General features: G+C 39.1%; 2 protein-coding genes across 2 annotated transcripts; one reads left to right on the top strand and one right to left on the bottom strand.

Moving 5' to 3' along the window:
* The first annotated feature begins 129 nt into the window (after positions 1–129).
* On the top strand, positions 130–7,169 carry fs(1)N (female sterile (1) Nasrat). The gene is made up of 16 exons (XM_012493479.3): positions 130–304; positions 400–901; positions 1,010–1,302; positions 1,370–1,674; positions 1,751–2,425; positions 2,499–2,756; positions 2,838–3,153; positions 3,250–4,071; positions 4,164–4,679; positions 4,738–4,943; positions 5,121–5,259; positions 5,359–5,636; positions 5,711–6,079; positions 6,160–6,507; positions 6,591–6,744; positions 6,809–7,169. Exons 1-16 carry the CDS (start codon positions 130–132, stop codon positions 6,994–6,996), a joined length of 5,544 nt encoding a protein of 1,847 aa, XP_012348933.2. The 3' UTR covers positions 6,997–7,169.
* Positions 7,170–7,337: 168 nt separating this feature from the next.
* LOC100868969 (kinesin-like protein KIF6) lies at positions 7,338–12,425 on the bottom strand. Its single transcript, XM_003690231.4, has 13 exons — positions 12,360–12,425; positions 12,179–12,297; positions 12,017–12,091; positions 11,889–11,931; positions 11,563–11,664; positions 11,359–11,480; positions 10,877–10,993; positions 10,634–10,765; positions 9,218–9,352; positions 8,829–8,925; positions 8,592–8,747; positions 8,280–8,499; positions 7,338–8,191 (listed from the first exon to the last, which is right to left on the bottom strand). Exons 1-13 carry the CDS (start codon positions 12,423–12,425, stop codon positions 7,338–7,340), a joined length of 2,238 nt encoding a protein of 745 aa, XP_003690279.2.
* Positions 12,426–13,447: the final 1,022 nt, after the last annotated feature.

The raw sequence follows: 13,447 nt of genomic DNA, 5'->3' as shown, positions 1-13,447 counted from the left end.
AATTATTACGAATACTTTGAGAACCACTGCGCGTGTGAGAATTCGGCTACGATCAAAATATTTTGTATCGAACATTTAAATGTTGCGAGTACGCTTTCCAAGATCATTCGAGCTAATTATATGGGTGAAATGTCTCCGTCGATTCGTTCGAGCAACACGATTTGGCTGTTTCTTTTTCTCTGCGCGACCGTCACGATTTGCCAGGATGTCGAACAAACCTCGGAAATTCCTCAAGATTTCGAAGATGAATCGGAGTCAATTTGGATGGAGTACGAATTCGGGACTGGAGCTGGAAATAGGGAAGGTATCGTGCAAAATATTGTTCCATCCGATTTATAAAATATTCCAAGCTAAAAAAAAAAAAGAAAATTTTTGGAAACAATTTACCATCATTTTCAGAGCTTATAGTGACGAATATTTCCGTTCGCGAATACACAAATGTGCCAAAAACATCGAGAAATTGGCAATTCCTGGAAGTGAACGGCATTAATTATTTATTTCGAAACGAAAGATCTACCCTTTTCTACAGTAAACTTGATTTGGACAAGGGTACAATCGATGAACCAACGAGGTTAATCGTAAAAGGAATTATATTGAAATTTAAAGCGATCGAAATGAAATCGAACATAGTAGTCGTTCTGTGCGTCCAATCGAACACCGGAATCCTGCTAGAATGTCACGCACTCTTAGATGGAAATTCTTTTCAATATCTTGGATCGTTGCCAGTGTTGAAACGCGTGAAAGACATAGAGATTATCACGAAATTATCAGATCACGTGACACAGGAGCATGACCAATATAAAATATTCGTGTTGAACGAAGAGGAATTATTTCAACTGCGAAGTTCTATCGACGTCTACGGGTTCGACGTTGATTTCTCAACCAATGCTTTAAACTTTTGGTAATAAATTTTTCTCTTACATATAATTCCACATTAATTTTTAATGTATTAAATAAAAAAAGAAAAGGAAAACTCCAAGTCTCTGATTTTTAATTAATCGAGATACAGGTTTTACTATTCAACTTACGTGCCAAGAGCGTTCGATATCCAAGTATGCACCATTTATGAAACCATAACATTGGTTCTTCAAGGCGTAAACGACGTCTTCCTCTATACAGAATACAGAAATATCATGGAGGGAAATGGCGTTCTGGAGCGACAGACGATAAAGTCGTATAATTTGAATAATTTCGTCTGCTTCGAAAGCGGATACCTCCAGTTTTTGTCGATCTCCGGCCCGGAGGCGGGTCTTTTTCTCTTCGAGGACGGTGAATTCCAGTTCAATACGGAGTCCAGCTTCGGTAAGATGCTTTACATTAATTCAATTACCGTTTCTTCTTCTTCTTTTCTAATTCACATTTCCTGCAGACGTTTCAGACATTTCTTGGGTGACGAGCGTACAGTTAGACACGTACAGGGACGAGTCGATGTTGTTGGTCCAATTGAAAAACTCGACCGTGTTCGCCTTAGGTTGGCAAGGCTCGAGTTTCAAGAAAGTTCAATTACCCAACAAGGATCTCGATCGGTTCGATCTCTCCACGATCACACCGATTCCGAAATATGGGTTTATCGCGGATAATCGAGTTGTGAAATTCGATACGCAGCTGAGGAGCGTGAAACATCCTGTCCAACACGAGACTGAGAAACTAATAAAATTGCAAAGATCGTTAAACGTAAGTGTTGTGAAGTGTTAATTGATTACTTGAAATATATATGAATGATTGTGGATATTTAATACACTTTTTACAGGAACTGATACAATACGAGGAGAAGATCATCAATGAAACAATGGCGCGCCTTAACGAGAGTAAAATCGAAAATCCTGTAATCACCGGGTTTTGGAATATAAGCGGGGTGAACGCGACTAATGTGATCATATCCGACAACGTGACTTTCGAATCGGTCACGTTGGGTGACACCAAGTTGACAAGAGAGGATTTAAGGTTCGATGTGAACAATTTCGAGATGAAATTGAGGGAAGCGGAGAGGAAGCTCGATGAGATCGATTCGAGATTGAACGACACGAGATGGAAAGATCTCGATTCGAAAGATCTTCGTTTCGATTCAGACGTTGAAATAAACGGAGATATTTACGTTGCTGGAAATGTTTATACCAACAATTTGACCGTATCCTCGATCAATGGGATGGACACAGCTCTCCCTTCCGAAAACTACACGATCGATTTCAAAGATGTTAAAAATTTAACGATTAATTCGATAAACGGTATTCCCGTTGAAAATATACGCTTTGGAGATTCCATGGTGGATTACAGTAGCGTGGATTTCGATAAGATAAATCGAGCAGAGATTCGCGGAGACCTTTCCTTTCGAACGATCAACGGCCTCGATTGGGAAACATTGATGAAGAACATCGTGTGGAAAGACAGAGATATGCTCATTCCTGGAGAGACTGTCATCGAAGGGGTAAAATTCGAAATACAAAGCAGAGTCGTAATTATTATTATTATGATTTAATTTGCACTTCATCAATTTGCAGACGGTCACAGCGAACAACGTCGAACTGCTCGTGTTGAACGATCTTTTGTATCCAGAACAGTACGTTTTGGAAAACGGTACTTCTCCTTACGTGACTGTGACCGGTTCGAAAACGTTCGAATCGTTCGAAGCAATGGAATTGGAGGATGCGACCACCTTGAATGGGATAGATTTCAACGATTACGTCCTTTTGAACAAGGAGAACGTTTTGAAAGAGGGGATCAGCTTCGAAAATTTGACGGTCACCGAAGAGCTCGTAGTACGTTTTTTTCACGGTTCACGCGAATGCGTGATCATCAGATTCAAGTTTCTAGATCACGATAATTGTCCATGATTGCAGCTGGATTGTGAAATAGAAGGATTAAATATGGAAGAGAGGCTATTGCTGAACGAAACTTCCCAGATTTCGTCGGATATCTTGTTCTACAATTTGAACGTTTCGGGTAATATCACGTTCGACAGATTGATCATCAATAACACCGAAGTGGATTTGGGAGATCTCCTGTTGAGAACCGATGAAAATGTCGTGATAACCGGAACGAAAACGTTTTTAAAGAACGTCGAGATGAGATCCAACGTTACCATCACGTCCGGAATGATCAATGGACATCACGTGGACGAATTTGTCACTTTGGACACGGATCAAGCGTTCCCAAGTATGATCATTTTCCATTATTCGATTTTTACAATGATTTACAACGATCGTTTCCTAATCTTCTGTACAATCTTCGTTTGTACAATCGCGTTTTCAGATTTAACAAAGATATCGGCGAACGTCACTTTTGGTAACGTGACGTTAGGAGCTATAAAGAAATTGGAGAAATTCTTCAGAGAGAACAATTCCACAGGTTGCTTGAACAGAACCGTCATATTCGAGTCTCCAGTCACCGTCGAAGAACTCACATTCGACAAGTTGAACAATAACGTCTCCTACGAGTTCTTTACGCGGAAAGTAAACGAAGCATTCGCGAATGCCAGCTTCGAGAATTTAACGGTGGACACTTTGATAGCGGACGAAATAGCGCCAAGCGTGGTCAACGGTCTTCACCTTCCCGATTACGCGAAACATTTGGAATCTTCCGACATCGAGTGCAGCATCGAGGATCGTTCGGAAACCGATCGTCTGTGCGCGGAATCTATCAACGGAATGCCGGTAGAGGAGATCGTCGAGTTGAAAGATCGGTTGTCCGCGATCTTGGACCACGTGCAGAGTGGAAATTTGACCCTGAACTCCCTTCGAGTGACCGGGACGATTAAAGCGGATTCGATCAACGGCGAACGAGTGACGGATTTGTACAACGAGGATCGATTTGGCCCGAGGCCTGTAATCGTCAAGGATGAAGTTTACATCCACGATCTGACCGTCCTTGGCCTGATGAACGGTTACAATTTCACGGAACGCGTGCTTGACACCGTTTTAAAATCCGACACGAACATAGTGATCGAAGGGCACAAAACGTTCGACTCGATCATTTGCACCGAACTTGATGCGAAATACTTGAACGGACGTCCCATAGAGTATATCCTGGATCCTTATAAAGAGCAGGTGTTGTCAGGTCCCGTGATCGTAAACGGTACTGTTACACTGTTTGTCGTTAACACGTTTTAAGTTGGGGTTGGATGAAATATTATTAAAGAAACGTTGCCTCGTTCTCGTCTCCTACAGGTACTATGACCGTTTCCGAACACTTCAACGCGACTGGAAATATCAATGGCGTACCGTATCGCGAGCTGACAGACAGATTCAGATATTTGGGGAATAATTCGTACGAATTTCGTGGAGACGTTACGTTCGTCAACAACGTAACCATCGAAAATTTGTACGTAAACGGGTCGATTCAGGGAAAGGATTTCGACGATTTTTTGAACACGGTGATTTATAAAGACGAGGACAACGTCACGATTTCCGGGGCGAAAATATTTGAGAACACGGTCACTTTCAACGACGGGTTCTTCGTTCACGAGAAATTGAACGACATAGATCTGAGAAGGTTCAGGGAGAAGGCTGTCTTCATCGACGCCCCGTTCTCCGTCAAATCGAAAATTGTATTCAAAGATGGTATAAAAGTAGAGAAGAACATCATCGTGAAGAAATCTCTGGAAGCAAAGTCCATAATGGGAATCGATATAGAGGAGTTGCGATCTAACGTGTTGTGCCTTAACAGGCCTTCTTACGTCGACGGTAATTAGATTCTAGATCATTCTTTTTCTTTCCTTTTAAACGTTCTTCTTTGCCTCAGGAAACCTCACGTTCACCAATGTGATTTTCGAGTCTAATATTGAAGCGAAGAAGATCAACGATGTGGATATGGATTTATTGATACCGTTGAAGACAGATCAATTTATACCCGTGTTAAGAGGTTACAATGTTACAGCGGAGAATCTTGAGATTTTAGGAACGGTGAACGGCGTCAATTTGCGAGAGATGCAAGAAAAGACATTCATGGTATTATTCAAATCACATCGATTAATTAAATAAAAAGATCTGTTGGAAATGCGCGTGATTTCCTGATTCTATATTCGAATCGAAAGTTTCGAACGTTTTTGAAGAAATTATCCTAACTCGTTCGAATAATATTTTTTATCGAATTTTACAATTTACTACTCTTTTAATTTTTTTCAGTTAACCGGGGATCAGAATATAACGGGACACTTCACTTTTCACGGTGTCGTTCACTTTCGAAAGGATTTCAATCCACGGCTTATCAACGGCATCGATCCTAACAGATTCATACCTCTGAATACAAAGAGCACCATAGTCGGTACAGTTGAAGATTGAAACTTTTTAATACTCAAACGATCGATAATCTAATATACGAGTGGATAAATTTTTCATTTGATTAAATTGTCCATCCATTCAGGCAATTTTGTATTCGAGAAACCAGTGATTCTCAACAAAAGTCTGAGGCTATTGGGCTATTTAAATGACATAGATATAAATCGATGGGAAGCTGTGGCAGTGACAACCGAGAATTCAGTGCCACAATTCATTTCTGGAAATTGGACCGTTCTTGGCAACGTCTATTTCCAAAATGGAGCTTACGGAAGCGACATTTTAAACGGGACGAACATTACGGAGATATCGAGTATTTTGGCCAAGAAACACTTAGAAATGGACGCCATGTTGGAAGAGAAAAGCGTATGGAAACGATTCATTTCCTCGATCAATTCGATACGAAATTTTCGATGAAACCTTCGCGCCTTTCTTTCCAGGCCAATCTGGACGTTGCATGCGAAGATTTGGCCGAATTGAAACGGTACGCGGAGAATCAAATTTACCAGTTCAACGCCTTCGATTATCTGCAAATCATCGAGTTCGATAACGGTTCGATCGCCAGTGTCCATTATTTCGAAACGAACGACACGGATCACTTGATATTGAGTTGCAACGATTGTCAAATGCACGCGTACGCGTTTGCCGGGTCAAAATTTGAATTGGTGGGGAACATGGCCAATTTTGGGGTGGTCGAAGAATGGGCGAGTTTCGAACGGGACCAGGCCTTGTATTTCCTCACTTCTGGCCCAAACTCTTGCGGAAGGAATCCTGTAAACGTATGGAGGTTGAAAGACAATGAGTTTAAGGTAATCTTATTAATCATTCTTATATGCAAACGCGATTGAAAGTGATTCGTGTGGTACATCTCTCTTTTAAATTTTTCCAGCACGTTTTAGATCTTGGTCAGAACAACGTGGAGGTTGAAAAAATAAATCAGGATATATTTTTCACGATGATCGATAAGAAGGAAGAATTTAGACGATCGTCTAAGAAGATGAATGAAGAATTGAAAAAGTTTCTGCCATCTTCGAACGTGGAAAACGATGGCACGAAAATCGTTTGGGATGAAGATCGCATGTTAACGATTAAAGAGAACGCTGGGAAAAAAAGATACAGTAATAATAATACGAGTTTCAGAGGACACGTTAGAGAAATTTTGAATTTCAAAGCTGGATTCCTCGAGAGAGAAATGTTTTTGTATTACGATGAAGAGTTTAGCAAGGATAGTATATTCGTGAGTTATATTTTTCAGAAAATATTTAATGAAATATTTCGTCCAGTTCTTTATTTCAATTCATTTTTTGCATGAATATATAGATTTTTAACAATGATACGACACAAAAAGAGATCTTTCAAACTATAAGAGTACACAGGCCAACGTCCTTCACGATACTTAATTTTGATGGTTTGGTCGAAACATTGCTCGTCTTCATTGAAAATAGGAAAAGTCTTCGAATTTACGAGTACAAAGGTAAGTTAAAATTTACTCGTTTTAATTTCTAGTAAAATTTCTTTTTTTTTTTTTTTTTTTTCAGGTATCCAAGGCTTCATGTACAGAGACAGTATAAAAATGAACGTCGATAAATTATTCAGTTTTAAAATTAGAAAGTACTCTTATATGGCGAAAAGGTACTGCCTAGGCCTGATTCATAAAAACAGATTAACAATTTTGGAAGCACTAATGTACGGCGAGAAACTAGATATGGGGCCGTTAACGTGTTAGAAATATTGAAATTTATTAATTAGAAAATAATGGAAACAAATTTAATACGTAAAAAAAAATATAAGAATGAATCAAATAGATTTTATTAACTAGTTTATCATATCGTATAAAGCTTTTTTTTTATAATGTAATTAATTAAAAAAATCAATCATAAATACACGTTTGATACGTAATACTGCATACTATTATTACATGTGTTTACGTTACGTTATATTGAAATATATATATATAATCAGTTGTCAGAATCTCAAGAATCTTAATTTCAACGTAAGATTAAGAAAAATAAACGAAAAGATACGTATATATATATTTAGGTGAAATACACGAGTCAATTGTGTATTTCAAAAAATACCTCCAGATCGTTTCGCTTTATAAAACGCTATTATTTCTTCGTCGATCTCTGGATCCCCTGTCAAAGGCAACGAATCGTCAAGATACTTGTTGCTCTCCTCCAAATCAGACTTTCGATCGAAACATTCCACTTTGTTCTTCATATCCTTGTCAAAAATCAAATTTCTTGACGCGTCCCTCTTTGGAGAGGAAGAATTAAAGCTTAAAAACTTCTCGTACACAGGAGTGGAATAATCCGTTTCTACAAATGAATCCTTCTCGGTTACAATTTTTGTTTTACCATTTGACGATTCAACGGAGCTATTGTCGTTCTCCTGTTTCGTTTTCGATTCCGTGTTACGCTTCTTTCTAACATTTTTCCGCGGCTTTTCAACTATCCGCAAACACGGTCGATTCGTTTCATTATCATTGGTTTCGTTCATCTTCTCGTCGATCGTTTCATTCTTATTCTCGATCAGGAGGCCGTCCAAATTCAAGTTGACGATATTGCAAGGCAACAATTCTGGCATCACTGCGTTAAAGCTCGATTTGCTTCGGTACACCGAATCGCGAGCAGAGATATTTTCATTGGAATTAATTTTGATTTGATTAGTAGTTTTAAATCTTCGTTTCAGTTTCTTCGAAGGAACACGGTTGCTCGACGAATTTTCCGCTACACCTTTCTGCTTATCATTTTGAACGTGATTGTTTAATTCCGTATCACGTATCGTTTCGTTTTTGTCAGCCTGGATACAATTATTCTCTCCTGTCTTTTCTCTATTATTTTTGATATTATCGATCGAAAAATTATCCTTATTGGCAAGCGTGGACCGATCTTTGTCTTTCAACTTGTCGATCAGCAAAGCTGTCAATCGAGTCAAGAAGTTGTAGTTCATATAGAATGATGAAAGAATAAAAAAAAAAAAAAAAAAAAAATTAATTGATCAGGATACAAATTTCCTTGTCCCTTTGGATAACCAGATCTTTGTAATATTCCAATTTTTTGAAGTAACATTTAGGATCTTTGCTCAGCTGGAAAGCTTCTTTAAAACTTTCGAAACAATACTGCATTTTCTTCGGATTATAATCCCAACAGATTCGTTCGTCCGATTCTAAGAAATTTCTTATCTTACGATCAAGATGCCTTTTATCGTCAGCTGTAAGTTCTTCATTCTGTTTTACAAAATGTTAAAATCGAAAGATTAAAATCCATACGTTTGCAAGTTTTCGTTCGATCTTTCATATCTTTGAACAAAATACTGAACGGTTTGCATTGTCAGAGCTTTGATCTGTTGCTTAAGTCTTTCGTTCTCCGCTCTCAATAATGCGTTCTCGCTATTAATATCTGTCTCCAAATTTAGTTTCAAGTAATTCTTTATCAAAGCCACCCTTTGAGCAAATCTGCAAGTGGACACCGTTTCCTGAAAAAATAACAATAAATGGAATATCTAATTACATAAAAGTGATGATAAATTACATCGAGATGATAAATTATTCCGCACCTCCAAATTAAAAGACGTAACACTTAGAGTCGCTAACATCGCGGTTATGCAATTTCCTCCTAAACTGTCTTTCAAGATAAATGTTAATAAGGAGTTCCTAATAAAACAATAAAACAAATTTTATCAGAAAAGATTATTGTTTAAACATTTATTTACAATTAAATTTTAATAAAAGTTTCGTGATATGAAAAGTTTCGTAGGAAAAATTAAAAATACGACAGATTTTTTCCATCTCGATCGAACTGTTTCGATAATAATATGAAATTAATTATTTTGATATTAAAATCCATTTTTCAATTGTCTTTTGTTGAAAAAAAAAAAAAAAAAGAAAAGAGATTGATGGAAAAAAAGATTACACTGAGATACAAATGATGAAGCGAATTCAGCACCTGTAAGGAATGTGACCCATGCTCTCCTGACCCAGACACACTATGACTTGTTCCAGGTAATGTAGGCTCAGGTTAATGTGCTTCGCTTCGGTCAGAATGGTGCCGGTTATCGAACATTTGTAGACACGCTCGGACCTAGGTAGATAGATCTCGCGTTGAAAAATTGGTTACCGTTACAAAATTTGCCAGCACGGGCGCAGATGGCAATGAGAAAGCACGACGCGATAGAAACACGGAGAAAAAAAAAATTATCGCTGACAAGTGGGTCGGCATTTAATGCATTCTAGATGTCTGATGTTTGTAATCAAAGTCATTTCCTTACTGCATTCGAATAGAAATGCAATTTGTGGAAGAAATTTAAATTTACTATCTTGTTGGTTACAGAAATTAGATTGAATAAAGCGTTACAAATCTTTAGAATCTTTTTCCAAAATATGTGTAAAAACAAATATGTAGAATCTCTAAAAAATTAATTTATGTATGAAGTGTTTCTTGTATATACTTGTATATATAAATTTATGATAAAAATTTATGATAAGAATTGAGTAAACTCTTAAAATTTTTGATCAATAAGGGATTTAATATTGTTCAGATACGAGAGAGACAAGGAAAGTAATGGCTAAAAAAGGATAGAGATAAAGTAAAAATTGTGAAATTCGCGCCATCTTCAGAGTGCCGTAAATGAAACGCATAAAGAAAGGACGGAAAATAGTGGAAAGAGGATAGAGATAGAATAAGAATTGACTGTCAGTGCCATCTCTTGCGTATCGAAGACATTTCTCTTAAAATAGGTAAGGTAGAATAAGAATAAGAGTACTACCGCCATCTCTTGAGCGCGATACGTTGTTTTCAAAAATGCTCGAGAGATAGCGCTAGTGTTCAATTCTTATTCTGTTTTATCCGTTTTGAAGAAATATCTTCGATACCCAAGAGATAGCGCTAGTAATCAGTTACTACTATTTTTTATCCTTCTCCTTTTGTTTTCTATCCTTCCTTTTTGTGTTTCATTTGCGGCACTCTAGAGATGGCGCTGATTTCAGTATTTTTACTCTATCTCTGTCCTTCTCCCACTGCTTACTCCTCTTGTCTATAATTAACGACGCATAAACACAAACGAGATACGAGATATCGATTCAACTATACTTTCATCGTTTTTAGATAAATAATGATTTGTAAATTAATATTGTAATTTATACGAAATAGAAATCGATTCTAAAATAAAATTTGAATTGAAGATGAAGAATAAATTATAAATAACACGTATTATTTCTTCTCACTTTCAAAAATATTTATAATCAAAATAATCGTAAAAGAAGAATTTATTTCCTCTTTCGTACCTCGTCCGTGCTTCCATTTTTTTTTTTTTTTTTTATTATTGACTACCGGTCAATAATAATAAGATTGAGAAATGTATACCCTGCTAAATCGACGAGATGCACTTTCGCTCTCTTGTACTGTTCAGCGCCGAACTGTTTGGTGGAAACTACTACGGTAAAGATGCAATGCGATCTCGACGACTGAGGATTCATCGGTGTCTCGGCAGTGATCCTATCAAAAATCGTCTAATAAATTTTTCACAATTATCTTTACTCCGCTCCTATATAACAACTTTATCCCATATAAATTATTCCATCATCGTGCATAATAATCAAACGATACCTGTTATTATCTCCTAGGGACAGCAACTCGAGCGCATCCTCTATACTCTTGACACAGTAGAACGTCAAATTCTTCAAGTGCAATCTTCCAACCTCGTCCTCCCTAATGCTGATACGTCTGGAACGAAATCCATACAAATTTCCATACAATAAGAAATCTCATTTTCAACAGCTTTCCTTATCTTCTTTCTATCGAGAAAACAATTAATTCCCCCCACAGCGCGAAACACAACAATGAGACATAATAATAATAACAACAATAGCAACACGTTGCACCTTGCAACTTGCTCCATATTCAATGCAGGTCGAAATCACGTAGGGAGGAACGGGTCAAGCGGACCCTCGCAAGACTTTTTTTTTTCTTTCTTTTTTTTCTTTCTCTCTCTCTCTCTCTCTTTTTCCTTTCTTTTTACAAAATACCTTCGTATCCGTGTTCGCGCACCGCTCGACAGGCCGCCGCCATTTACGTCGCTTAAGACTTACGGTAAATCTTCCAATCTCGTAACGGAGAACTCTCGCGGCTGCCTCCGATCCAGCAGGTCGTACCCGGTCTCGTTGTAAATCTCCAGATAAGCCACCTCGATGGAGTACACGTTTTCCGGCCTCTGCATAGAATTTAAGGGCGGTATACGGTTCTCCTCGTGCGCGCACAGCCTACATCACCGTCTAACAACCGACAAACGTTACCTTTCCTATCGCGTCGAACAGGAATTGCAAGCTTCTCGGTATGATACCGCGGCCATCGTTCTCCAGGCTGCCGGTAATCGTGTGGGTTTTCCCGCTGGCCGTCTGCGAAGTTCACGGCTTAAAAGGTTCCACAAACGGTTCGTCTCTGGTTGAGGTCTCTCGCGAGCGGAACATTGGAGGATGTGGCACGGTGCGCGATTCGATTTTTCGAAATTTCGGGCGAATAACAGTTGGTAAATAATAGTTTTGGGAGATAGAAATGTTTCGACCACTTGTACCACATTCTCGATCGATGGATATATCATCGATTCGTCGTTTCGGATTACCTGGCCGTAGGCGAAAATGGTGCCGTTGTAACCGTCAAGGGCTCTTCAATAAAAGAAGATGACAGAGTTGAGCGAGATGGGAATAGGTTTTAATTAATTAACGGAGTTATATTCCTTTTTTTATATACCTTTCTATTACCGGTCGCGCCACATTTTCGAAGACCTCGTCTTGGGTGGCGGATTCCTCGAATATTCGATAAAAACTGAAAGTTTCGAGCGTTTCGAGCGTATGTTTGTGATGATGTATATAAATATATGTATATATATATATATACTGTGCGATATCTCACGAGAAATTCCACGATTCGGGCCGATTGTCGAGATAATCCTTGCATTTTTGAACGGGTGAGACGAGAATCAAGAAATCTTCGTCCACATTCTCCTTGGGACGATACAAGATCTCGTAATCCTTGAGAGAGAAAGAAAAAGAAAATAATGGGTTATTTAATTCGATTCGTACGAAACACGTACCAATAAATTTTTCTTATCCTTTTCCGGTTTCAATCTGGCGTAAACTTTGATAGCATTTTTCACCATTTCGTTCGTATAACCTCGCCGCTTCGCGGTTAATCAATCGATGACAGGTCGATCGATTATCGAACGCCTATAACGCCTATTATACACACGTATTAAAATTCAACGGAATCGAAGCAACCGTGGAGAGCAACCGTCTCCATACCGTCTAAATTCACACCGGAAATTTTCTAAATACGCGCTAAATATCTTTCACTCGAATCGATTCGTTCAACAAACATAATTCCTTATCCTACGATGAACAAGCCGTAAACAAATTTCCCTTTCGAAACTGAAACTATCGTCCGACACCACGCGAAGAAGAAGAAAAAAAAAAGAACCGCTTCAGAACTCGAACGATGAAGCCATTCGTCCTTGGACAAAAGAAAAAAGATCGAATCTCGCTCTTCCTATAGTTTCCTCCTATAGATAGCAAAAAAAAAAAAAAAAAAGAAAAGGAGAAAAAAATCGCCTTAGTTCTTTTTCCTCCCTCGACATCTCGATATCTCGCTCTCGCGTGTTCGATTGATCGATCCCGCCCTCCCCACTCGTTGGACGAACGAGGAGAGAACGAGAGAAAGCGAGAGAGAGAGAGAGAGAGAGGAAGCTCTCGGTCGCCTAGGCGACGACGTCGTCGTCGTCGCGACGTCGGCGCAGTGCGTCGCCGCGTCGGTAGAGGCGCACCGGGTCTGCCCGATGCCAGCCCAGTGCCCCGACTTTTCTCGGCTTTCGCGCTCTTCCCAACTCGGATCCGCGACCGAAACCTCGCGCCGCGGCTCTCCTAGCGTCGCGATGATAATCGGCGACGATCGCGCCACACCGTCGTCGCCGTCGTCGCCGTCGTCGCCGTCGTCGTCGCTCTGATCGTCTCCTCCCCGTGGAAAAAAAACCTCTTCTCTCTACAACCCTCTTCCCTTCGACGATCCTTCTGAACGAATTGTGAGACGAGAAGTTCGCCGCAAGTTCTGTGATTTATTCGTGACCAGGTCCACGAGAGGTCGATTTCGATCGAGAGAGAGAGAGAGAGAGAGAGAGAGAGAGAGAGA

The sequence above is a fragment of the Apis florea genome, unplaced genomic scaffold (assembly GCF_048593485.1).
Source record: "Apis florea isolate Af1SG1 unplaced genomic scaffold, ASM4859348v1 contig_1615_pilon, whole genome shotgun sequence".
Lineage (NCBI taxonomy): Eukaryota > Metazoa > Arthropoda > Insecta > Hymenoptera > Apidae > Apis > Apis florea.
Note: the sequence above shows the minus strand (reverse complement) of the source record. Positions and strands in the feature narration are given on the sequence as shown.

Coding starts and splice junctions, on each gene's coding strand:
- LOC100868969 (XM_003690231.4), bottom strand. CDS start 12,425: ATGGTGAAAAATGCTATCAAAGTTTACGCCAGATTGAAACCGGAAAAG. Junction 12,298..12,359: donor AGGATAAGAAAAATTTATTG/GTACGTGTTTCG, acceptor TTCTCTCTCAAG/GATTACGAGATCTTGTATCG. Junction 10,766..10,876: donor TCCCTAGGAGATAATAACAG/GTATCGTTTGAT, acceptor GATTTTTGATAG/GATCACTGCCGAGACACCGA.